Source organism: Oryctolagus cuniculus, chromosome 16 (assembly GCF_964237555.1).
Source record: "Oryctolagus cuniculus chromosome 16, mOryCun1.1, whole genome shotgun sequence".
Taxonomy (NCBI): domain Eukaryota; kingdom Metazoa; phylum Chordata; class Mammalia; order Lagomorpha; family Leporidae; genus Oryctolagus; species Oryctolagus cuniculus.
Genome location: NC_091447.1, coordinates 42,573,137 through 42,599,402, shown reverse-complemented (window position 1 = coordinate 42,599,402; position 26,266 = coordinate 42,573,137). Strand labels below are relative to the sequence as shown.

The following is a 26,266-nucleotide window of genomic DNA, read 5'->3' as shown; positions in this document are numbered from 1 at the left end:
CAAATATTCAGAGTATACATTTGACTTAATTCTTACTACTTGAGGTCAAGAAAACAAATTTAAAAATACCCCCCAAAACCAATAAAACAGGCTGAAATAGTGATAGGGAGAAAAATTATTAATGCGTCTGAGGTGTGTTTTTATCTGTAATGTGACAGGCAGTTGCTTATGAATTATGGAATAAGTGAATGAATGAATATCAGATAAGAGGAGATTTTGACTAAGTGAAGGTTTCTGCATTTGAACATAAAAATAATTAAGATAAAAATTAATAAATGATCGCAATTATCTGCCAATATTAAAAATCTTTCTTAAATCATGTAGATAATGCATGTTTACAGTGTGGAAACAGAACCCACATTTGTAAATTTTCCTTTTTCCACTCTCTGTCAGTATTTACTCATGATAGATGCCTCTTTGTGAGACTTTCATGGGCCATGTCTAAAAGCATGTCAAGAAAAAAGTTGAATCTGTAAATAGAACATAGGCTCTGTGAAATGTGAACTGATTCAACTGGGATATTTTAATCCTGTCAATCAGCACAGAAAAGGAAAGATGGTTTCGGACTCTGAAGCACACTCTGACGTAAACAGATGTGATTGTGAATTTCGCTCTCATTTTTACCTTCTCCACACTATCAGTATGTTTTATGATAATAGTGAGATTGATGCATGTTGAAAGGAAAATCTCATTTTCATTTTACCAGCTTAAAATAAACTTGTAACAAACAGAAGTAATTTCAAAAATGATAATTTCATATGTCTCTACTTGCTTAAACAATTTTCCCCAAGAATTTTTTACTTAAATCTGTGTCAAGAGTTTAAAGATAGGTAGGCAGATGAAGAGAGGAACAGAGAGCTAAGAAGAAATTGATGTAAAAGAAATACTATGGAAAAATAAAGTATGTTAAATTAAGGAATGGTGATGTTTGGGAAAGTCAAAAGTTCCTCTCAAGGTTTCCTTTCAATTTTCTGTTTGCACGAATCTTCTAAATTATCCAAGCTCTCCATAGCTTCTTATTGCCATGTTGAAAATTATATCAGCATAATTTTGATTTTAAAAAAAGGCAAAGAAAAGGAGTTCTTTCCATGCACCATACACTAACTTTTTTACACATAAATTCACATTAAATGCCCCCCCCCATTGACATAGGTATTAGCATTCCACTGGGGAGAGCATAGATAAGCAGGAGAGCACATGGGTGCACTGAGGGGGTATGTCACCTGCACACTGGTAATGGCAGAACAAGGCTTTCCCTCATGGACACCAAGTGTACAGCTCCGGCACATAACCATTATTCTATCTACTGCACTCCCCAGCAGAGCACCAAAGCCAAATTATGATCAGGTTTCCCTCGACTAACAAAGAATATTCCAACACAGTCTCATCTCCTGTTGTCTCCCACTACACTGAAAGGTAATTCTTTGGGATTCACATGCGGAAGATGATGTCTGACTGGGTTAATATTTTATTTTGCACTTTGTACCTTCCTATGTGGATGCAAACCAAACAATAAAGAAAAACATGAGATGTATCCACTGAGTCCTAGATTTGATATAATTGTCTGCTCACTTTTTCTCTGTTTACATAATTCAAGTACTTAGGTTTGTATTACCTAGACTTGAATGGAAGGTTTTTTTTTTTTTTTTAAAGATTTTATTTACTTATTTGAGAGATAGAGTTACAGAGAGAAAGAGAGACAGACAGACAGACAAAGGTCTTCCATCTGCTGGCTCACTCCCCAAATGGCTGTAATGGCCAGAGCTGGACTGATCCCAAGCCAGGAGCCAGGGGCTTCTTCTGGGTCTCCCATGTGGGTGCAGAGACCCAAGGACTTGGGCCATCTTCTACTGTTTTCCCAGGCCATAACAGAATGCTGGATCAGAAGAGGAGCAGCTAGGATACAAACCAGGGCCTATTTTGGATGCAGGCGCTGCAGGTAGAGGCTTAGCCCATTATGCCACAGCAGCAGCCCCTGATAGAAATTTAAAATCATGTCAAAATAACCTTACTAGGTCAGGAATACCCATATAAATAGACTTCACCAATTTGAATTTTTCACTCCCCTTCAATGCTGGTCATGAATATAGACAAGAGTATATTTCTTTGTAAATGTATTTCTCAACCTATGTTTGAAGGCTGATAGAATATTTTTATAATATAATCTGAATGTAACATTATGGGAAAACTATTGAAAAATTTTATCTAAAATTCAACTAATAAGTAAAGCCATCTTTCAACACAATATAACTAATAATTGGAACAAATCATATGTGAAGCTTCTTCAAAAAATTCATGGAAATATAATTAAATAATTGTTTTGATGCAAAACATTTGAAATCCATGCATGGTTTCCATAATTCATATTTTCCATGAACTTTCTAGAAGCTGTTCATATACTCATATAATTTGTTTACTGTGTGAGATGTTTTGGCATTGGTGAAAAACTGGTTTCCTTCTTTGGCACTCTTTAATGTAATTTCTTCTATTTTAAGTGAAAGGATCAGTTCATATTTTAAGTGAATTGATCAGTTCATATTTAATACTGAATGTGAACTAGGTTGGATTAATAGTTAAAATTTTTTGGTTCTTTATCAAGATTGTATAACAAAATCAAAGTATAAAGTTTTAAAATTTATGTTAATTTTAAGTTTTGTACTAATATACAGAGAACAGATGTTAAAGACACAATTCTTAAAGATAACCATACGTCCCTCCCTTCCTCCCTCCATCCTACCTTCCTTTCTTTCTCCTTTAATTTTTACAGCAACATAATTTCAATTTATTTTATAATCACAGGCTTAACGCATCATTAAGCATACTGTTCAATAAGTAAAATGTTGAAAGACCACTATTCCACAGGAGTATAGACAAGAGCTAAAAACTATAATCAAATCATAAGATATTGGTTTCATTCTTCTTTTGTATAATATACTAAGTGCCACATATCAGAGAAAATCTATGATATTTTTCTTTTTGGTACCGGCTTGTTTTACTAAACATTGTGGTCTCCAGTTGCTTCTATTTTGTTGCAAAAGGATTTAATTCTTATTTACTGCTGAGTAGTATTCCATTCTGTATATTTGCCACATTTTCTTTTCTTTTCTTTTTTTTTTTTTAAGACTTCTTTATTTGGCTGGTGCTGCGGCTCACTAGGCTAATCCTCTGCCTGCAGCGCTGGCACTCCGGGTTCTAGTCCCGGTTGGGGCACCGGTTCTGTCCCGGTTGCTCCTCTTCCAGTCCAACTCTCTGCTGTGGCCTGAGAAGGCAGTGGAGGATGGCCCAAATGCTTGGGCCCTGCACTCCCATGGGAGACCAGGAGGAAGCACCTGGCTCCTGGCTTTGGATCGGCGCAGTGCATCGGCTGTAGCGACCATCTGGGAGGTGAACCAATGGAAGGAAGACCTTTCTCTCTGTCTCTCTCTCTCATTGTCTAACTCTGCCTGTCAAAAAAAAAAAAGACTTATTTATTTATTTGAGAGGAGAGAGAGAGAGAGAGAGAGAGAGAGATCGTCTATCTGCTGCTTCACTCCCTCAAATGGCTACAATGGCTGGAGTTGGGCCAGTCCTAAACCAGGATCAAGGAGCTTCTTTCAGGTCTCCAACATGGGCACAGGGGCCCAAGCACATGGGCTATCTTCCATTGCTTTCCCAGGCCATTAGCAGGAAGCTGGATTGGGAGTGAAGCAGCCAGGACTTGTACTGGTGCCCATATGGAATGCCAGCACCACAGGTGGAGGCTTAACCTACTTCACCAAGGTGCCAGCCCATATGCCAAATTTTCTTTATCCAGTCATTAGTTAATCTACATCTGGATTTATTCTATATCTTAGCTATTATGAATTGAACTGCTATAAACATGTGGGTACAAATAACTCTTTTATTTGCTGACTTCATTTCATTTGGGTATATTCCCTGGAGTGGGATGGCTGGTTCATATGGTAGGTCTATATTCAGGTTTCTGAGGAATCTCCATACTATCATCCCTAATGGTTGGACTAGTTTACAATAGTGTATTAGGGTACCCTCTCCTCCACATCCTCACCAACATTTATTAGTTTTTGATTTTTGGATGATAGCCATTCTAACTTGGGTGAGGTTAAACCTCATTGTGGTTTTGATTTGCATTTCCCTGATGGCTAGTGATCCTGAGCATTTTTTTCATGTGTCTATGTGTTTCTTGGCCATTTATATTTTGTCCTTTTAAGATGCCTGTTCATATCCTTTGCCCATTTTTTAACTGCATTGTTTGAACAATACTTTTCAGAAAAAATACTTACAAATTGCTCTTAGTTATATTTAATATAGCTCAAATTTTGTGACTTTTCTCCTTTACTTAGGTTCATGAAATTCACTCTGCGCCTCTTTTTTTTCCTTTATTACACATACCATTTATATAATTGTGCAAAGTTTGATATATGTTGAAAACATGCTTTCTTGACAAATATCCCTTAGTTTACTCTAAGAAATGTGTATGAAAATATAAACTGTCTTCTAGTCATTTTTTGTATCTACTCTCTTTTATAATTTTTTTAAACTGGTAATAAGTCCTAGAATTTAGAGCTCCTCATAGTTGGACTCAGATTTATCTATCCGACCATCAGTTCCCCCACACATTTTCATATATCCTGTACTCTTGCCACATTGGCCCGTTTGTCAAACACGTCCCTCTGCTTGGTGCCTGAGCTCCTGCTGTCCTCATTGCCTGAAATGGTTTTCTCAGATATTGTCACTTGCCCCAAGCATTGTTCAAAGTCCACCCCAAATGCTGCTTTCTACAAGAATTTTTTTTCCACAGGCAGAAGGAATGTTTCCATGCTCTGAATTCCCCTAGGGTAATAATATTATAGAGATAATAATGGTTAACTTTCTTAGGGGAACTTACTATGGATCAATTACTACTCTAAGCACTCTACATAGAATGACAGATTTAATCCTCATAATAATTCTATGAAGTAGGTTAACATTATCACCAATGTATGGATTAAGGAGCTGAAGCAGGGAGAGAGAAAGGTAGCAGACCCAGGATTTGCACCTAAGCCTTCTCCCTCCATAATTTTCATTCCTACTCACTATGCTGCTGCTGGTACTTCTTTGATTTACGTTATTTATTTGAAAGGTAGAGTTACAATGAGAGAGAGAGAGAGAGAGAGGGAGAGAGAGAGAGAGAAAGAGAAAAAGAGAAAGAAAGAGAGAGAGAGAGAGAGAGAGAGAGAGAGAATGAGAATGAGTCTATCTGCTGGCTCACTCCCAAAATGGCCCACAGTGGTCAGGGCTGAGCCAGGCCAAAGCCTAGATCCTGGGACTCCATCTGGGTCTCTCCTGTGGGTGCATGGACCCAAACACTTACGTCATCTTCCTCTGCTTTTCCCAGCATATTAGCAGGGAACTGGATGGGAAGTGGAGGAGCCAGGACATGAACTGGCACTGTCCACTATGTTTCTTTATTTACATCTCTGTGGCATAGATGGCATTCTATGTCATGCATTTTATTTTCTCTGTTCTACTAAAATAAAAGAAAATGTCCATGTTCAAGTTTTCACAATTATATTTTCCATAGCTTAGTTTTGCAGATCCAAAGCAAAGCCTCCCTGTGTATGTGTGTCCCCTCCCTGGCCTCTTCTTGTTCCCTTGCTGGTGCTGTTTCTTCCTGGAGCTTTCTCTAGTCAGGAAAGGCTACATTTGTACATTTGCTGGTACTTCTTTTTTCCCATACAGATGTATTTCTGACTAAGCCGCCTGGATTTACCTAGTATCCGATTTGTGCCAGTCACTGGCTATTTGTCACACAGTGCTTGGTTCACCACAGAAGTGTGGTGAGGTGGTTTTCACAATCTCCATTGCACAGATGTGGCCCAGAAAGATCAAGGGATTCAACTAAAGTCACACCGGAAATGACCCAACATGCTGTCCACTTTGGTCTATCTGGCTTATAACATTCAAAATGCTATGGTTTGTGCCTCCTTTCGTGTTATGAAATTCACTGATTTGTGAGTGCTTACAGGAAGCAGGCTTCATTCTCCCCTTATGATTCCACAGTTACGCTGCCCACCTTCATGTCACAGCAGTGAGATTTTCTTTGCCACTTTTCTTGTTAATCTGCTAGTGCAGTTGTGCTGTAGGCAACATGATAACAGATAAGACTTCCCAGTGTGATAGCCATTGGTTCTCTAAGCTGAGTTCTGGCCCACAGGGAGCCTATGACAATGTTTACAGACACTTTTAATTGTTACAGCTGGAGGGATGTGCTACTGGATTACATACGGGGAGAGGCCAAGGATGCTCTTAAGCATGTTACAATGCACAAAAGAGCCCCCACAACAAAGAGTTGTCTCCAGTGCAGAGGAGACATCGTGCTAAGCTGAAATTAGAATGCAATATCAAATAGGGGTAGTGTTTTAGAATAGAGAGGATTGGGAACAATGGTGCAATGAGGAAAGAGGTCCCTTCGCTGCGTTAGTGATGCTGATAGGACAGGAACTGAAGAGTTTGTTCACCATAGCTAAACACAAAGTTTACCAACAACAGGAAAATAAACCAAAGAAAATCAAAATCCAGAAATAATTGCTGATTCCCTGGGAACCTGACTACCTTACTGCAGACTGATAAACTTTGTTCTGACTGGTCTGCCCTGACAGCCAGGCAGGAGGAATGAGTTCTGACACATGATTGCACAGGAGGGTGATTATTGCTTATCATATTGTATCATATAAATCAAAAGAGCTAGAAGAGAAGAATTTGCATCTTCTCATCACAAAGAAATGCTAAATGTTTGAGATGATGGGTAATGCTGAGTGTTCATTACAAATGTATACATACACTCAATTGTCACTCTGTATTCCATAAATACGTGTAATTGTTATCTGTTGTTTACGATAAAGGAATTAATTTTAAAAGTTGATGCTGAGAAGATGGGCAGAGGGAACAGCCAGATCCTTAGACACCCTGCCTGTGCCTAACCCGGGAACAGTCAGCCACAGGGCACATTCCTCTCCTGGTTTACTGCCACCGACTCTTGCTCCTCAGACATAAGAAAGTTACTGCATCTGCATTGTTCTAGGCTCTTACAATCGAGATTCCTGCTTTCTGGTGGACATGAGGTCACTCAATTGGCTGAAATCACAAATTGTGTCTTGAATGGCCCTGGGTCAATATCTCACCTCAATCTTCAAAGACTGAGTTGTGCCAGGCACTGAACTGCACTACCCAAGCGATGTCCAGTGCCGATGTTCTCTGTGACTACCCCTGTGAGAAGAATTTCTTCTGGAAAAACTCAAGTAGTTTTTAAAAGAACTTACAGTATATGGTTGGTGTAACGATGTCACTTTCCATCTCACTGACGGGATTCTCCACCAGGCAACTGTAATTCCCGATGTCTTCCTTGGTCACTGGAGCAATATGAAAGGTGTTGTTTTGGAGAGAAAAGGAGTAGGTGGCGCTGGTGCGCACGGGCTTCCCATTTTTCAGCCAGTGGTAAGCCAGGCGAGTGCCAGCTGCCACCTGGCATGTCAAGGTCACGTTGCCCACATACTCCACGGCCCCAGAGGAAGGGTGAATCTGCACCACTGGCTTGGTGATGAGATCTGCAATATCAAGAGAGGGAAAATGATTTTTTTCCACCCTCTGGGTCACAATAAAACTCGTGTTTTTCAAATATTAAATTCTGGCATTTTACACTTTGTAAATGGAGGCAGCACAGGAAATCATTAGGAAAGAGAATAAAAGTCATGAAAATGCAAAATGATAAAAGTATCATGAGATAAAAAAATTCTAAAAGTTCTCTTCAAAGATTGTGGAGTGAAGCCCTGTACCTTGTAGATACCTAACGAGTGACTGAGAACTCCAGCTTCCTGATTTCTTGTTCACTGTGCTTTCCCCAACACCGTAAGAGTATATGAGAACCTTCACAGAGAAAATTTATTTTTTCCCTCTCTTGATTTTCTCTAATTGTCCCAAGACTAGGTCCTTGGGGTAAGTGAATGTGGTGAATCCCAATTTTTATACACAAATACTGAGCTCATATGCAAATACTTTTGGACTACAGAGGGAAAGTGATAGCCAACTTCCTTTTCATTCTTTGTAAGCCAATGGTTACATGTTTTAATTTCTTTGCATTCGTGTTGCAGCATTATATTAGTCACATTAGCAAACCAAATCTTACCTTTCAACAATGGCTCCTCTGAAGGTATTATAAAATGTATTATAGAGATTGTGTCAAATTAGAAATATGAGACAAATATAATGGAAATTCCTATTAGAATGGAAAGTCATCAGGAAAACAATTTTATTTTTATATTTTTCCTTTTGCATTTTATCATTTCACTTTATGTTTTTAGTCTTTTTTCTTTATATTTTATGAGTGTTACACACACTCAGCACTTAATATTTGTCAAATGAATCCATTTCCAAGAATAAATATTATTCCCTCTCTAAATTTTCATTCTGAAATTGATGGATAGAAGTTAGAACTTATTTATGTACCTACAACATTTTCAGCAATATTCACCAATCTTTGAAGTTCTTATCTCTGTATTGACAAAGAGTGACTTGTTCAGAGTTACACAGCAATCAGTAGAATAAGAAAGAAGACTTTAAATCTGGCACTGATTCCCTCCGGCATTTTGGAGAGGTATACATTTGCTTATCTCTTTCTGTATATGATTACAAAACACAGAAATAAATGACACATAAGTGACAGGCAATTCGCTCCGATACTTAGACTTTGATTTCCTATCAAGCTTTTAATTGGGTTGATGATCTTCTTTAGGTACATTTATCTTGTCTCATGTGTACATTTTCCTACACTGGCAAATGTGTATCAGGATACACACAGACCCAATTCTCCAGCCTAGAGAAGACAGAAGGAAATAAAAGGGAGGAAGGAGATAGAAAGGCAACTTTGAGGGGAACTGAGCCATTTTGAACCCTCCCAGCATTTCTCTTAGTCAACTTCCTAGTCCATTTAATTGAATTCCCTATCTTCACAGGTGAGAACAAACAGTTTAGAATTGCATTTGGTTTATATTATTACAACAAAAAGAAAAACCAATCATACACAATTATGCAGAAAAGGCTCATATTTCCAATCTGCGTGTAGAAATGGATATGGAATGGAATGAACAGGTAGCATGTCACTGGGCTTGGGAGAGCAGACTGGATCACTCTTGTGCTGTTCAAAGATTTGCACTGAGACAGGACACATCACAGGAAAAGTTTATGTAAATTCTTTTAGGTATGTCTCCTCTTTAATCTGTTAACCTTTGATTGCTTATGCTGACTCTTTGCTTGCTCTCAGCCTGGCATTCCCTCCTCTGACATTCACTGACTCCATGTAGGACGACTGGGTCTACTTGTGATCGGCAAGGGATGAGATCCTGGGGATAAGACAGCAGACCCCTCAAAGTGCCTGCTCCCTTGGGTCCTGTGTTCTAGTTGAGAAAGAGAAACAAAACAACAAAATCATATGGCAGCTTTTCAAAAAGTTTTGGAAGAGAAATAGAATTAGAAGAAAGATTGATTTCAGTGCATAAATGTCTTAAAATACATGCCTAGTGTTTTCATAATGGTATTTTCCATACATTCTTTGTAATACATAATAAATATTATAATATGTAACATGTAATATGTCCAGGTAGTAACAAGAGCTATGAAACAGAGGAAAGCAGAATTGGAAATAGAGAATGATGCTGTGTGTGTGTGTGGAGGGGTGGGTGGGTGTGTGTTTGGGGGAGTGAGATTAGTTTTCTATCAGGTGGTCAGGAAAATATTCAAAGATAAAGTCATTCTTGTACTGAGACCTAAAGAAAATACAGGAAGGGATCATATTATTATCTGGGAGGAAAGCCAGTTGGGTGGAATGACTCCATCGAATACAGAAGTCCCAAGATGTGAGTGTGGTTGGCCTTTTCCAAGAAGAGCCAGGGGGCCAGAGTGAGTGAGGAGTACACAGAGAGAGAATGGGGGCAGATGGGTGCTGGGTGTGTTGGGCCTCGCAGGCCACTGTTAGTGCCTCTTATTTTAAATGAGAAAGAAGCAATGGATTTGAAGCTTTAGGAGGCTGGGAGACTGGGAGGCAGCCAAGTAGGAGAATCCAGGAGTAGGTGAGAAGAGATGAAAATTAGTCACATAGAGGGAGAGTTTACAGTTTCAGTGTCTCATAAACAAAATGTTCATCCTCTTTGATTGCCTCTCCCTTTCATCACTGCTAGGAGGTGGCCTTTAAGCTTTGCCCAACTCATGGTATGAAGGCCATCAATACCAGGAAGGGAAAGTTAGAAAGTCTGTTCTAGATAATTTCTTTGGAGTAATTCAGGCATGTAGGCCTGCTCTTGCAAGAACTCCAGAACTACCAACAGTGAATTTCTTTCCCTTCTTCCCAGGCTGGAGGTAGAGACAGGAATTGTCATGGTTTGGGTCTCTGTTTAGCTATCAGTAGGGGTGAGACTGATGCTGGCAGGGAAATAAGAGCAGAGTTGAAGAGGAGTGGTGGTGAGTGGGGCAGTGATGGGGCAGGGAGACATGGTTGGACTCTTTCCGTGTTTTGCAGGTAAAGCTGACAGAGGTTTCTTGTGGACTAGATGTGGGATGTGAGAAAAAGAGAGTCATTGATGACAGCAAATTATTGGCCAAAGCAATCGATAGCGTGAAATTGGTATTTACCAAACTGGAGAATACTGTCAAATAAACAGGTCTAGAGAAAAAACATCAAAACTTCACCTCAGAGTATATTTAAAAGTACATCTCTTACATACTTCAGCAAGGAAAATAAGTTTCTAAAAATTAGCTGGTTTGACTTTTCCTTAGAGGACATTTTCAGAAACTTCTATTGTCCTTAGTGGTCCTTGAGTAAGTCTCATCCTCCCCCACATAACATACCAAGATAAAAATTTTCATGGACAAAAGTAGGATACTTCCCAGGGTGCATTTGACCACTGAGAAAAGTAATATTTTCTCCATCTCATTAAGTCAGCAGCTTTATACTTGTTAGTTCCCAGACAAATAAGTGATAAGTTATACACATTGCTTGATTACCTTTTGCTGGGCCCTGTGCGTATTCCCTATATGCATGCTACTTCGTGCTCGGAAAGCCCCATGCAGTAATGTGCCATGAAATGTCAAGGATTGGAGGGTGAATAAATTAGCCTAAAGTTGCAAAGCTAGGACCTCAACCCCAGGTGGTTTAGTCTCCTGAGCCTTTGCCGATGACCCTGCTAGCCTGCCGCCCACGCACAGCCAAATGGACTCACCATCAACGGTGACTTGTATCTTCTGACTAGCAGACAGAGTTCCATTTCCCTGGATGTTGACCTTCACGATGTAATTGCCTTCATCCGTGAACTGCAGTGGGTTGATGAGCAGAGACGCGTTGGGTGGCATCATGGTGAACTTGTGCTGGTATTCCAGGTCGGGAACCACAGATCTATTCACAGAGCCCAGCAAGTATTTGGGCATCGTGTGGGGTCTCTCGAACAGCCAAATGATCTGGATGTCAGAAGCTGGAGTGTGGAAGCCGTAGTGCACAGGTAGGTAGAGGGCCTGACCCCTGATGCCATGGACTGTGTGTGATGGCACCGTCACCTTCAGTCCTGAGCAAACACCTGCTGTGAACAAAAGGCAAGCCATGAAGCCTCTCAGCCACATGTCATAATCGAAACAGGCAGCTGCAGAGAGAAGCTGATGGGGCGATGATCGTCTTCAGAGAAGAGAGACTTCTAGGGACTGACCATCTAGTACCGGTTACATGGAGAAGTCAATATTTGTCTTTGAAACCTTCTGCATGTTAAAAACTCCACCCAAAGACTATGCGATTGTGTGACTTTTCTAAAGGCGAGGTGAAAGGGAAAAGCAGAAGTTCCTATCTACAACTGTTATAGAATAATGAGAAAAGGAGAACTGGGGAAGACGATTAGTTCTAAAGTCCAGGGAAACCATGGAAAAATTTGAGATTATGACTGTATTAGTACCGGTGTCATATTGCATTCTGATAAAACAATGTGACACCAGAAACCCTGGGGGAATTACTTCCTCAAAAGATTCTCCCAAAGTCTTCTGAAATGGCTGAATGTTTTACTTTTTGAAAGTTTCTCCTTTTGCTGAAACCTGCCAAGTGCAATATCTGAAGGAGAGTGGCAGTAAACCATTTTCAGTCATGAATCCTGCCCGTAACAGGAATCTAGTTGCTGTGTGTGAGAAACAGCAAGGGGCAGGCACAGGTGGAGCTAAATGGAGCACGAGGAGTGTGCAGAGACACAAGGTCAGTGAAGTGCTGGGATAGATCAGGCAGGACCCTGGGCTCATGGGAGAGATGACGACAATTTGACTCTGAGACAGGATGCAGCTGGAGCTTTGCGAGCAGAGGAGGGGTATGGTATGTCTTACGTTTTATTAGACTCACTCCTGCTGCTATAAGAATAGCTTGAACCAAAGACAAGAGATTGGGACCACCTAAGTGATGACTGTGCTTGGACCAGGGTGGTAGCAAAAGGTACGGAAAAGGTTGGTGGTGCTGAAAGGATTTATGAACATTGCAGGTGGGATGCATGAAATAAAGAGGAGGCAGGAGTGACTTCAGGATTCTTGTCCTAGGCCAAGTGGAAGACTGAGTTGGCAACAGACACCTTAGTGGTGGGAAACAACTCGGGGGAGAACAGTTTGATGGGTGGAAGCTCAGAACTGAGTTTGGGCATGTCCATTTTGTGATACCCATTATACAACCAAGTGGTAATGTTGAAACAGTTTACTGGATGCAGAAGCTTGATTAAAGCCAGATTCCGAGAACTTGGGGGTTGGGGGTGTAGAGCTCTGCCTATTGACATCCCTGGAAAGTGTGTGTGTGTGTGTGTGTTTCCAGCTAGGTTTCCAGCTTTCTTTCTAATTTCTGGTGCTTGGAGATTCTTCCCTCTTCCCTTGAATCATGATACACTGTTTCACATTAGTTAGCAATTCTAAGTATTTGCAGTGGGAAGAGTCCTCTTTAGCTCAGGGATGCCACGTTGCTGGAATCCCTGTTTAGACGCCTTTTAATTTAAAGCCTTAATCTTAAAATTAGGGACAATATGGTACCTATGAAATAGTAGGGGAGGAGAAAGGAATGAATTTAGCTATGGGATATTTTGAACACTGAGAGAAAAGGGAGAAAATAGGAAATTGGAGACTGTGGGAATAGATACTTGTGAGTTTTCCTGTGAAGGGAGGGGGGCAGACAAATGGCACAGGAACTGAAGAGGGGTGTGAAATATGAAATGAAATGAAATGAAATGAAGGGTCTTTGGTCACTGGGAATGATTAACTAGAAAGAGAAATGTTGCTGAAGTAGAATAGAGATGAGTGACAGTGGAGTATAATCCTGGAGTAGGTGAGAAGAGATGAAAATTAGTCACATAGAGGGAGAGTTTACAGTTTCAGTTTCTCATACACAAAATGTTCATCCTCTTTGATTGCCTCTCCTTTGCTTTCTTTTTTTTAAAACTTTTATTTAATGAATATAAATTTCCAAAGTACAGCTTATGGATTACAATGCCCCCCCCCCCATAACTTCCTTCCCACCCACAGCCCTCCCCTTTCCCTCTCCCTCCCCCCTTCCATTCACATCAAGATTCATTTTCAATTCTCTTTATATAAAGAAGATCAGTTTAGCATATATTAAGTAAAGATTTCAACAGTTTGCACCCACATAGTAACACAGAAGTGAACCTGAATCCATGGCTGGAGAGCAGACGATAGGGGAAATGAAATCTTGTCTTATAGCCTCCTTGGCCTCTGTGTGTACCTAAGATTCTCTTCTCCTTTCTTTATTTTGCTACTCAATTGTATTTGCATTCACTGGAGTGATCTGGTCCATAACAAAGGAGTTAACAGATATATGAGGATTTGTATGTGTGTACTCTATTCTGGCAAGTGCAAAGTCTTAGTAAAGGGCACATAGTGGGATACAATGGGACTGGTCAGCCACGTTCCCTTAGGTAAGTCGTTTCATTCTTGGCCTCAGCTGTCTTCTACATGGACAGTAGACAATATTAGATGAGGTCAAAAGCTTTCCCAGACTCTCTAAGTATATATTCTTGACATCATGAGGTGTTTGCTCAGGATAGCAGCTACCACATTGGAAGGTGAAGGGCCAGGGGATGGTGTTGTGGCACAGCAGGTTAAGCTTCCACTTGTGCCACTGGCCTTCCATATCAGAGTGCCAGATCGGGTCCCAGCTGCCCTGCTTTCAATCCAGCTTTCTGCTAACGCACCTGGGGAAGGAGTAGAGGCTAGCCCAAGTACTTGGGCCCATGACACCCATGTAAAAGACTTGGATGGAGTTCTGGCTTTGGTCTGGCCCAGACCAGTTTATTGTGGCCATTTGGGGAGTCAACTAGTGGATGGAAGATCTTTTTTGCTCTGTTATCTCTCTCTCCTCTTCTCTTTCTGTCACTCTGCATTTCAAATCAATCAACCAACATTTTAAAAAAGAAAGCGAAGGGCCAAAAGAATTTTGAGAAGGTACAAATTGAAGAAGACTCAAAGACTTTTGAATAATTTTCAGTTTTTTTCCATGTATTGTCAATCCTTATGTATCCTTTAATAAAGTGGCAATTCTCTATAACTCTAAAACCAAGGATAATTGTGGGGATCCACATAATTGCCTTGGGAACTCAATACAAAAAAACTTGCATGGCTGCTGACATAAAATGAGGTGGTTGCCTCTGGCAGTGAATGGTTTTATCACTGACTTGTTGGTCCATTTAAGACATTTAACAGCTCAACATAGAAGTCATTGCTAAAAAAATAAATAAAAAAAGAAGTCATTGCTAGACTGAGGTGTCCATGCAGAGGGCCTGAATGCAATGCTGACCAGTCTGTTCTTGTCATTTGGGGTCGCCAAAACAGAGGTCCTTGTTAGCCTGCTTCGTAAGTTTTCTCATCAAAGGAACAAACTCTTACTTTCTTTGTAATCATGTTTGAAAAAGATTGAGAGTTAGTATTCTGAGTGGTTGGGAAACACTGTATTACTATGGGTGACAGTATCATTAGAATAGAAAGGTTACTGACTTTTGGATTTGAGTCAGGGTGTTGAATATAATGTATGAAAAGATTGATTAGAGAGTCTATAGCTAAAGCTATAGGAAGAAAGCCTTATTTAATAAATTGTTAAATATAATATGTTGAGTCCCAGAGAAAATGAAACCACTTTAGTAGACAATAACATTTTATACAGTATTTACAATTTAGAGACTGTCTGATGTAATAATACCTTTTTATTGCCATCAATATCTCTGAATATATTCATTACTTCCATGTCAAATGAATTTTTTCTAATATGTGTACTCTTAAATGAACATGCTATTATAATAGCTATCTGCTTAGAAATTGTCTATCCCATTTTTAATAGATAAATTATAGGTAATAAGTTATAAGGATGTCATCAAGGAATGAATTTTTCTTTATACAATCAATATCTTAGCTTTGTTGCCAAAAGTCTTTTTATTCTTCAGGGAGGCCATGAACCTACTGATATGATTCAATCCACACTTATAGTAAAATTTGTGAATAAATAGATAGATGGAAGCTTCCTTTACATTTCAGGAACACATTTTTTTGTCATTTATATGTTTCATCCTAGAGATATGATTAATTCAGGATGTCAAATCCAGTAGTTTACTAAATTTAGAAAAATTAGCTTTATTCTGAGAAATTGTCAAGTGCTCTTTCCTAGTTCCATGAGAAGACCTAAAAGACTAGGACTTTTGATTTTATTAAGTTATCTCCTTTATGAACAAATAAATTTCTAGAAAATAAATTATGTAAAAATTTATGAAATTCTAATTTTCCTTTAATATTCCAAATATTTGGACTCAGAAACTCAACTTCATTGGAGTCACTACTGCTAAAAAGAAAAAACGGGCTTTTTGCATGTAAGATATTTCACTGATCTGAAGAATCATTGATAATATCATTTATAATCTGAAAACAAAGTTATAGCAATAATCTCTTTAGAGACTCTCTTGACCTGTGTAAGTATAGTCTTCTGACAGAGTACGCAGTGAAGCCATACTTGAAGTCATACAGTAAAGCTGATCTACATTCCAGCAACAAGGACTCCCTAGCCCAGTTCACTGTATTGAATATAAACATCAGACGTCACAGAGTGACCTCTGCTTTAGCTCAGAATGGCTGGCATTAACTTCCCTGTTATCATGCGTGGTGTTAGTAAGCATAATACAATTACTGTTGACTGAAAACAAACTCTTGCATCTTTATAGAAAACAGACTTTATGAAGATGCATTTTGAATATATTGTACAAAGCCAATTTTTGGGCCTCAGCTTTTAATGATTATTTTAAAAAGAAGAAACAGACAGAAATTCAATATTCCTAAAAATAAAGTTCACACCTAACCTATGGTCTTTCCAAAACTGTACCTATGGAGAAAAGTAAATTTGCAAAAGAAAGAAAGTCTTAAGATATAATAACCACTTCAACTATTTATGAACATGTTGTTTCTACATTTTATTTTTGTCAAGTTCCTCAACTGAATTGACTCTGTTCTTTTTAAGACCAACTACAAAGCGATCACTTATGAAATTATAAGAGCCTTATGGTTTTAAAATTAAAAATAATTGGGGCACTGACAGTGGATACTCTCAAAGCCAAGAACAATGCCAAAGACTGCCAGTTATGGTAATTGTTTAATATTGCAAATATTTTCAAAAGATAAAAATCAGCTATAATAACATGATCACTGTAGTAACTTGAGCAATCACAATTAGATGTAGCTCAAAAAACTTTCAAAAATTTACCAACTGTTTCAAATATATGGGATATGTACAACATTAGGTCTAAATCTGAATAACAGTCATACCTAGAATGAAAACTAACAAGATATGCCAGTGAAAGTAAGGCTCTAAGTAACTGAAAAAAGTCTAGAACTTCAACTGCTTATATTGCTAAATTATTCTTAAATTTTAAAGAATAAAATGTTGTATGAATTCCTGTCTGTGGACTATGAGCGAAATAAGAAACTTACTTGTCTTTTAAAGCTGATGAATAGGAATAATGGAAAAGAGAACAGCTGGCGAAAATAGGGTTGACATGGAAAAAAGTAGGAATAGTGGAGAGACTCCTATCAACCCTAAGGATAAAGAGGAGAATGAAAGAGAATATAAACGTATAGAAAAAATTAATAGGAATAAGCATTGGGCAAAAAGAAAAGTGAAGGGCATTTTGGATAAATAATGTTTTTAAACACAGTCTTCCCTTTGCATATGAATTTTTGACACCTTTGTCCATATTCCAAAAGAAAGGTAACTTAGAATAAAGCAGAATCAAGGGTTGGCCACAGTATCTTTAATTAAAAGTTTATTAAAATAAGCAACTTCCATGAATCATATTGAATATCATTCCAAGCAGTCAGAATTTCATGGCCTATTAAAATATTTGTCAAAATAAACACATTAAATCCTGTTCAGCCTCCGTGTAACCTCAGTAAAAAGAAGAAATTCATTATAATTCTAGAATATCTTAACTTTCTTCACGAGTGCTAGTGGCAGTAACTGTTGTTCTAAGAAAACCATAATGGTCTGTTTATTGAGCCTCATTTCTCCTAAATGTTCCTGCTTCTTTGCTCGAACAGTGTGTTATTGTTAAAAGGTTCTGACCTGCTCTTTAGTTATCTGGGCGAATCTACAGCCTATAGCAAATATTTACCATTTACCCACAATAATAGTAATAATTAAGAAAACCCAAATGGCTACAACATGATTCATGCAGGGCCTTACCTAAGAGAAGGAGGAATATTTTGCACTGAACACTGCCAACCTTGCCGCTGAAGGGCTCCATGAAAGCATCCTGTCCCATGCACGCAGCGCCTTGTCCTTGGTGAGAACGTGGTTCTTGGACTGGCAGCTGTTGGCTTATTTGCTAGGGAAATCAGTAGTGAGGCAACAGACCCTACCCTGCCTTTGCTTCTCTGATTTGAATACAGAATGAATGTGTATACAAAGGACACAGGGAGAGGAACACCTGTTACACGCTCCGCAAGAATACAGGCTTACGACTTTCAGAGTAGTTTCTTGGCGTTAATAAGCAACTGTCAGTGCATTTTATGTTATTTGTGGTTCCTAATAATCACATGAAGGAAAACATCCATTTAGGAGACCGTATTGGAAGAAAGTACATTTTCAGAAGGAGGGAATATTGTGAAATTTATGAACAAAAGCTTAGTTTCCTCTTATGCAATAACTATGCTATTAGTTTGAAATGAGTGTTTTTTAAATGAAACTTAAAAGTATGTATGTCTGTGCTAAACATTTAGAAAGCTTCACAAACTAAGTGACATAAAAATTATACCAAAGAAAGGGCCAGCTCTGTGGTGTAGTAGGCTAAGCCTCCGCCAGAGGCACTGGAATCCCTTATGGGCGCTGGTTTGTGTCTTGGCTACTCCTCTTCTGATCCAGCTGCCTAGGAAAGCAGCAGAAGGTGACCCAAGTGCTTGGGCCCCTGAACCCCTGCACCAGAGACCCAGAAGTTCCTAGCTCCTGCCTTTGGATGGGTTCAGCTGCAGCCACTGCAATCATTTTGGGAGTGAACCAGAGGGTGGAAGAACTTTATCTCTGTCTTTCCATCTCTCTCTAACTCTACCTCTCAAATAAATAATCTTTAAAAATTACACCAAAGAATTAAAACAGCACCAGAGTACCTTAACAGATACATTCTCCTATGCAGTATTCTCTATTACGAATGACTATGATGGTTTCATTGAATCTATGGATTGATCACACTATAAAAAGTAAATCACAAGTGTGTTTCCAAGTGGGACTGTTACTGTAATGAAAAGCCGATGTCAACAGATAATACTGGGGCCACATTTTCACAACTGAAGCACAGAGGAAGTGAACCAATGATGCAGAAAAGATACTGCCTCCAGCGAGGTGTTGGAGCTATGGTGTTCTAGCCTGGCCTCTTCATTGTCATGGCAGCAGGTCACCTGAACACTTCTGCTTGATTTACAAAGTTATAAGTTAACCCTTATTTGCAACAAGGGTCTGGTCAGAGACTTCCACTCCTAAAATGGAAAGTTTATAACCAAATCTGCATCAGATCAGGCGAACTGCTTGCATAAATCAGTTTTTAGGCCCACTGAAGTCCAGTCCTGCTGGGAGAAGGGAGATTATTCCTCAAGCATAATTCAAGTCAAGAAAGAATGCTAGCTATTTTGAGATCCAAGTTTGGAAACACTCTTTGTATCAAGGCTCCCAAATGGTCTAGAAAGGCTTCTTCAGGCAAAGAAAGTGAGTGACTACTGGGAAGCTGCATCCTCTTCAGAGGTGGGTCACTGTATCATCTCTCCATGCTGTAGACAAAGGGCCAGGGCTCATCCCACACCCGGGTAAGACCCCACCACACTGCCTCTGTCCTGTTTTAAATCTTGAACATATGTCTATTGCATCTCTTATCTCATTGACCTTGATTTACTTTACTGTGTGTTCATTTTCCCTTTGAGCTCCTTGAATACAGAGAGCAGTCTTATTTACTTAGGGGTCCTTGGTGCATAACTAGTACTTTTGTTAAGTTGTTCCCCCAGAAACAACTGCAGATGTTCTTCCACCTGTGCCTCCTGATTCTCAAGAAAGGCACAGAGGAGCAAGTGTTTGGCATAGCAAGTAAGAAGCTGCTCCGGACTCCCACATCCTATATCAGAGTGCCTGGGTTTGAGTTCCAGCTCTGCTCCTGATTCCGGATACCTGTATACACAACCTGGGAGGCAGCAGATGATGGCTCTAGCACTTGAGTCCTTGCCATCCAAGTGAGAAATCTGGGTTGAATTTCCGACTCCTGGCTTTGTGCTGGCCCAGCCCCAGCTGTTGTGGCAGTTTGGGGAGTGAACAAGTAGATGAGGGATCTTTTTCCTTGTCTCTTTTTCTTTATGTCTCATAGCCTTTGAAATTAAATGAAAATGAATACATAAACTTGAAAATGCAAGTCAGTTAATACTGGATTGCACAATACAATTTGGAAAGTAATATGGAAGTTATGAGGCTCCCTTAACACCATTTAGATCAATATTAATCACCAACTGCCTTTACTAAATTAACTCTTTCCAGTAATTTCAAACCCAGTGCTGCCTCATGATTAATTTTCTTGAATCCTTATCAAAACAAGAGATATAAAGGCACCTGGCTTTGGCCTGGCCCAGCTCCAGTCTTTGCAGCTATTGGAGAGTGAATCAGCAGATGGCAAGTCGGTCTCTCCCTCTGTCTCTCTGGCTCTCTCTCCCTCCCTTCCTCCCTCCCTTTGTAACTCTGCCTTTAAATATAAACAAATCTTTTTTAAAAAAAATTTGCAATTTAAAGGGATGTTTTAAATTCTGAGATTTTTTTCCTTTTGTTGTATTTTAAAATATCCCATTTTTCTGGTGATCCCTGTTAGGAATTTGGAAAACATTATGCTGAGTGAAATAAGCCAATCCCAAAGGGACAAATACCACTTGTTCTCCTTGATAGGTGACAACTAACTGAGCACCAAAAAGGAAACCTGTTAAAGTGAAATGAACACTATGAGAAACGGTGACTTGATCAGCCCTCACCCTGACTGTTGATGAGCAACTTGATATGTTATCCCTCTTAGTATTTTTTTTTTGTTTGTTCTACTTAATACTTTTGGTTGAATACTGTAATCAATACACAATTCTTCTTAAGTGCTGAAACTTAACTGAAAAGTGATCACTGTTAAATGTAAGAGTGGGAATAAGAGAGGGAAGAGATGTGCAATTCGGGACATGCTCAAGCTGACTTACCTCAAACAGTAGAGTTAGAAACATACCAGGGGATTCGAATTCAATCCCATCAAGGTGGCATGTACCAAAGCCAGCTCACTAGTCCCAGTGATCAATTTCTGTTCACAATTGATCATAATGATAGGACTAAGACCCAAAGGGATCACATAAACAAGAATAGTGTCTGCAAATACTAGCTGATAGAATAAAAAAGGGAGAGAACGATCCAACATGGGAAGTGAGATACACAGCAGACCCATAGAATGGCAGATGTCCTAAACAGCACTCTGGCCTCAGAATCAGCCCTTAAGGCATGGGGATCTGGCTGAAAAGCCCATGAAAGTATTTCAGGCATGGAAAACCAAGACACTCTGGGGGGGAAAAAAAAAAACTAAATGAAAGATCTCCGCGAGTGAGATCCCAGTGGAAAGAATGGGTCATCAAAGAAGGAGGTACCTTTCTCTGAAGGGAGGAGAGAACTTCCACTTTGACCATGGCCTTGTCTAAATATGATCAGAGTCGGTGAACTCAGGGGGCTTCCATAGCCTTGGCAGCTCATGACAAGAGCCTAGGGTGATTACGGAGGCCATAAACAAGAGTGTCAATTTGTTAAGTCAACAACAGGAGTCACTGTGCACTTACTCCTCATGTAGGATCTTTGTCCTTAGTGTGCTGTACATTGAGATTTAATGCTACAACTAGTACTCAAACAGTATTTTTCACTTTGTGTTTCTATGTGGGAGCAAACTGTTGAAATCTTTACTTAATGTATGCTAAACTGATCTTCTGTATATAAAGAGAATTGAAAATGAATCTTGATGTGAATGGAAGGGGGGAGGGAGTGGGAAAGGGGAGGGTTGCGGGTGGGAGGGACGTTATGGGGGGGAAGCCATTGTAATCCATAAGCTGTACTTTGGAAATTTATATTCATTAAATAAAAGTTTAAAAAAAATCCCATTTTTCTAGACATGAGGTGATAGTAGTGCTGCATAGATAAATTAAATGCCATCATGAGTCATACACGTGATCTTTCATGTCACAGCACACCTTAATCTACAGGGCACAGTCTTGGGAAAATGCTATTTCAATTGGCAGAACTATTTCAACATGCCCTCTAGTGGTAGTTTGGTAGCTATAAACTTGTTATATGTTTATAACCCAGGGTGGATACACAGAAAGTCATAAAAGCAATGTTTTAATTTAACTTCAACTGTTGTCAATTTTTACAACATTGTGAAAAATAGTCTGAAGTTTTCGTTTTATCATTAAGGAATTTCCCACCATCAATATCTTGCACGACACCTGTAACCCACTAGAAAGTTCTGTCCTACCATCACATTCAGAAAGAGAATGTGGCATTACTGTTTACTGATCTTAGTTATATTTACATGTAATCTGAGAAAGCTGATAATCTAACACAAACTAATGCATGTCGATTCAAGGAGTCATGGGATAGCGTTTGTGTGTGTAATCACATAGGATACACACACACATACACACATTCTCCTGTGCAGGTCATGTAATCACATAGGGACACACACATGCTCCTGTTCAGGGGGTGGGTGTATGTGTGTTGGGGGGCATTTTTGTTCTCTCTCATGTCACGTTGCATAGTTTACAGTCTATTTTAAATGTAAGTAACTGTAAGTATGCAGTAAATATTTGCTTTGTGAATTATAAACATACACATTCTTTAATCATGAGTGGGATGTGTGTCACAGTGGTAGAAACAACTGGGAAGCAGACGTGAGGATAGGCCAAGGTCAACATAGAACAGAGGGGATGAACAGGAACTGGGGAGAGAAAGCATTTTCTTACTGTTGTAATTACGCAGATCCCAGGATGGCTTATGGTTTTGAGGAAGAGCTGGCTGCCAGAAGAGGCCCTCGCATGTGCTTGTGCCCAGGCTGGGCTTCATTCCTTCATGGTTTGCCCTCCAGAAGCCAAAATCGATCGAATAGTGCTGCTGACCATCTACACAGCAGTATCTTTCTTGCCGGGAGCCTCTCCAGCTCACCGTTTACCTTCAGCTCCTGTTCTGTCTTCTATTTCCACCTGATCAGGAAGTGTAGTGACATCATCCTACAGAGACCACATCTCTCCATTCCTTTGACATTTATAGAATAATAATAAACATGTTGCTCAACAAAGCAGGATACCAGCTCCTATTTAAGCTTCTAGAGCATCTCTTGTTTGAGCCAGTAGAGAGATGCCCTTTTCCTACTTCACTGCTCTTACCCAGAATGAGCTCTGATGTTCCCGCCTGCAAAACTGGGCGTGGTACTCCCTTTCCAAGTTACTTAGGGCTCCAGGTAGTTTATGTTTTGTTTTTAGGTTTCTGTTTGTTTAGTTCAGCAAACAAAAATGCATCATGTATACAGCTCAGTTATTCTGTGTAATGTTAGGGTAAGTTGAATTAGAAAATATAATTTAGTCAACAACATTTGTTAGTCAACTGTTGTTAGTTAAATGACTAACAGTGCTGTCAGCAACAGCACTGATTTACTGTATGTGCTTTCAGAATTAGTTATAGCCTTTTAACCACTTGAGGCCTGGGTTGTCCTTTTCTCCAGTTTATAAGAAAAAACTAAAATGTACAGTACTGGAGTAAAACATGTTTAATGCTTATTGGCTTTTTAGTGTCCAGTAAATATGGAAAAACTCATTTCCCAAAATTTTGCCAATAGAAAAAACAAATACACAGGCTAAAAAAATCTTGTTTTTGGTGACTCTTTGTGTATTTCGAGTGTGTCAAGGAGGAAATTCTGGGTTTGAATCTAGGTTTCTAGACTTAGATCAAACTCTAATAAAATGTGTGGCCCTAAAACCTTACACAGGAAAATGTTCTCCTTTCTAAGTCATGGATTTGAAATGCTAGAACTTGTCTCCTAATGAGAATCACTGAAGATCTTAAACAAATGATCCCAAAGAAAACAACAACTATACAATAGCATGCTTACTCAGGTGAATCTGAGCAATAAGGTGTGAAAACTACTAGAATTGGATCACTCCGAAAATAGGTTTTCAACAAAATTGTAAAATCTTTGTGGACAAACACCATACATAATTGATCTGAGGTGATCAGTCCAGTGCTGTCCTATGCCCAACAATCAACAGATGTTTATTAAATTGAGTTTCATTGTATATACTAATATGGTTGGCAGTTTTCTGTTTCTGCTGACACTTTGCAGGATTTTGAAATATTGACGATACTCACACATCAAAAGTTGTTGACAAATAAAATTAGAGCAGGTAAAGAACACACTAAGGGCTGGTGCTGTGGCGCATTGGGTTAGGGCCCTGACCTGAGGCACTGGCATCCCATGTAAGCGCCTGTTTGGATCCTGGCTGCTCCACTTCCCATCCAGCTTCCTGCTGGTGTGCTGGGAGGGCAGCAGAGGATGGCCCAAGTGATTGGGTGCTGCACCCACATGGGAGACCTGGAGTGGGAGAGGGGCTTCTGGATCCTGGCTTCTGTCTGGCCCAGCTCTGGCCATTGCAGTCTTTTGGGGAGTGGATCAGCAGATGGAGGACCTCTCTGACTCCACCTTTCTCTGTAGCTCTGCCTTTCAAATAAATAAAAACAAATCTTAAAAAAAGAACACACTAAACTAGAATTGCCTTAATGTGACAAGATTGTTTTTAAGGGTTTATAAATAACAGGGTCAAAGAGGCATATAAGAAAACCTATAAAAAGGAGTTGCTAAGTAATAGCGACCGACATGCAGAAGGTGGATCTGCAAGAGCAGAGAACTGGGCAGAAGGTAGACTGTTAATTCCTTGTAATTGTATAGTGCTTTACAACTTGTAAATTGCATTAACCTAGGATTGGTGAGGAAACTTTTTTCTGCCAAGGGCCATTTGGATATTTATAACATTCTTTGTGGGCCATACAAAATGATCAACGATTAGCCTGATATGCAGTGAATTTTGAATCCTGTCTGCTGTTGCCTTGATAGGGCCAGACCAGAGGATTGCAAAGGCATCACACAGCCCCAAGTTTCACAGTGCTGCTACGTACAAAGTCCTAGGTCAACTAGGAGGGGTCCTTAAAAAGTTCATGGAAAATGCAGTTATGAAAAACTTAAGCATGGATTTAAATATTTTTTGCGCCACATTAAACATCTTTGAATATTTTCCCATGAACTTTAAAATACCCTCGTATTAGGCCTATACTCGTGAACAATAAAGCAAAGCCTCTGAATGGAGAATTCAGAATTGGCTATAACTTTGATTTTGGGCTCCCCTAAACTTCAGTCATTTGTAAACCACTTCTGTTATTTTTACCACATATGACTACCACCTATAGTTTTGTTACCTAATAGTTGTCATTAGGTGGATACTTTAACCATTTTTTAGTTGTCCCGAGAAATGACTTTGAAATGATGGGTGTCACATATTTTGTTCTGATAAACATTGACAGAATGTAAACACAACTATCATTGGTATCATGCTTTAGGACTTGCTATTCAAAGCCATCCATGAGCCCGACTCAAAACATCTGGATAACCAGGCCTTCGGTTTCTGCAGTAATCCTGAGTAAATTCCTTTAAAATGACCTGTATATGCACTATTCGTATTTTCCGTCTGGATTGTTTTAAACTGCGACGGTAGTAACAGGGTAGGTGGGAGTCAAAAGCCTTTGATTTTAGGGCCTCTGCAGGGGTGCCACAGTTGGGGAAGAACACGCCTAAGCGGGGCCGGCCGCCTTTCGGGCAACCGGCACGACACCTGTGCTTGGGCCAAACTCTGGCTGTCCCGAGTTCTCCGGTCAGTTTCGGAGAGCGCTCGTCCTTGAGCCCCTGCACCTGCGCGGCAGGCTCGCCTTCTCCCGGCCCGCCCCTTCCTCCGTCACGCTCCCTGGGGGCATCGAGTCAGTGCGGTCTGAGTACTCGCTGCTCAGCGTTCCTGTCGTCCAATACCTGGTCACCTGTGCCGTAGGTTTCTGCCTCGCAGAAGCAGAAATCTCAGTCCAGAGCGCAAGTACCGCCGTCAAGAACCGCGGTGCAAGCTTCCCTGAAGCGCCCGCCGCTTGGCTTGCCGGGAAATGGAGTACCTGGGCTGGCCTCTTCCGTCTCTCGCTGCCGCCGACAGCAACCGGAAGACTACAGTTCCCAGCATGCCCAGGGAGAGCAAGGATGACCAGGTCGGCTGCTCCACGTGACAACCCACTATGGCTTCCCAGTGTCTGGGCCCGCTGTCGGGTGGCTTGATGTGATTTGTGAGGTTTTTCCGGGAAAGTAGCTTCCTCACGATTTCGACATGCAAAAAATCAAGTCTCTTATGACCCGTCAGGTAAGTGTCGGCGGCTGAAGCCAAATCCTCCCTCATCTGGGTTGGGAGATGAGCCGAGATGTTCAGTCTCTGGGCCGTGGCGGGCAGAGACCCAAGTTAAAGGTGGTGGCAGGTGCCAAGGGAACAGGGGAGCCGTGGCACGCCCTGGAAACTTGCCTGAGCTTCCTAGATGGGAGCCCGGCTCCTGCGGCTGCAGCCTTCCAGCAACTGCTTC

General features: G+C 40.2%; 2 protein-coding genes across 8 annotated transcripts in view; one reads left to right on the top strand and one right to left on the bottom strand.

The window, feature by feature from the left end:
* The window catches only part of HEPACAM2 (HEPACAM family member 2), a 51,659-nt gene extending 25,807 nt beyond the window's left edge, over positions 1–25,852 (bottom strand). Inside the window, exons 1-3 of one of the 6 annotated variants that reach the window (XM_008261727.4) lie at positions 25,680–25,852; positions 11,247–11,600; positions 7,299–7,583 (exon numbers count right to left, since the gene is read on the bottom strand). In XM_008261727.4, the coding sequence (XP_008259949.1) occupies positions 7,299–7,583; positions 11,247–11,451 (490 nt within the window). In that variant the 5' untranslated portion in view covers positions 11,452–11,600; positions 25,680–25,852. Of the gene's footprint in view, positions 1–7,298; positions 7,584–11,246; positions 11,601–17,761; positions 17,940–25,679 lie in introns of those variants that run through there. The other 5 variants (XM_017344317.3, XM_008261726.4, XM_002713804.5 and 2 more) reach the window with 5 other exon arrangements.
* Positions 25,853–25,872: 20 nt separating this feature from the next.
* VPS50 (VPS50 subunit of EARP/GARPII complex) overlaps positions 25,873–26,266 on the top strand; it is a 114,843-nt gene continuing 114,449 nt past the window's right edge. The window contains exon 1 of one of the 2 annotated variants that reach the window (XM_070059817.1): positions 25,873–26,052. In XM_070059817.1, the coding sequence (XP_069915918.1) occupies positions 26,020–26,052 (33 nt within the window). In that variant the 5' untranslated portion in view covers positions 25,873–26,019. The remainder of the gene's footprint in view (positions 26,053–26,266) is intronic. The other variant, XM_008261723.4, reaches the window with a different exon arrangement.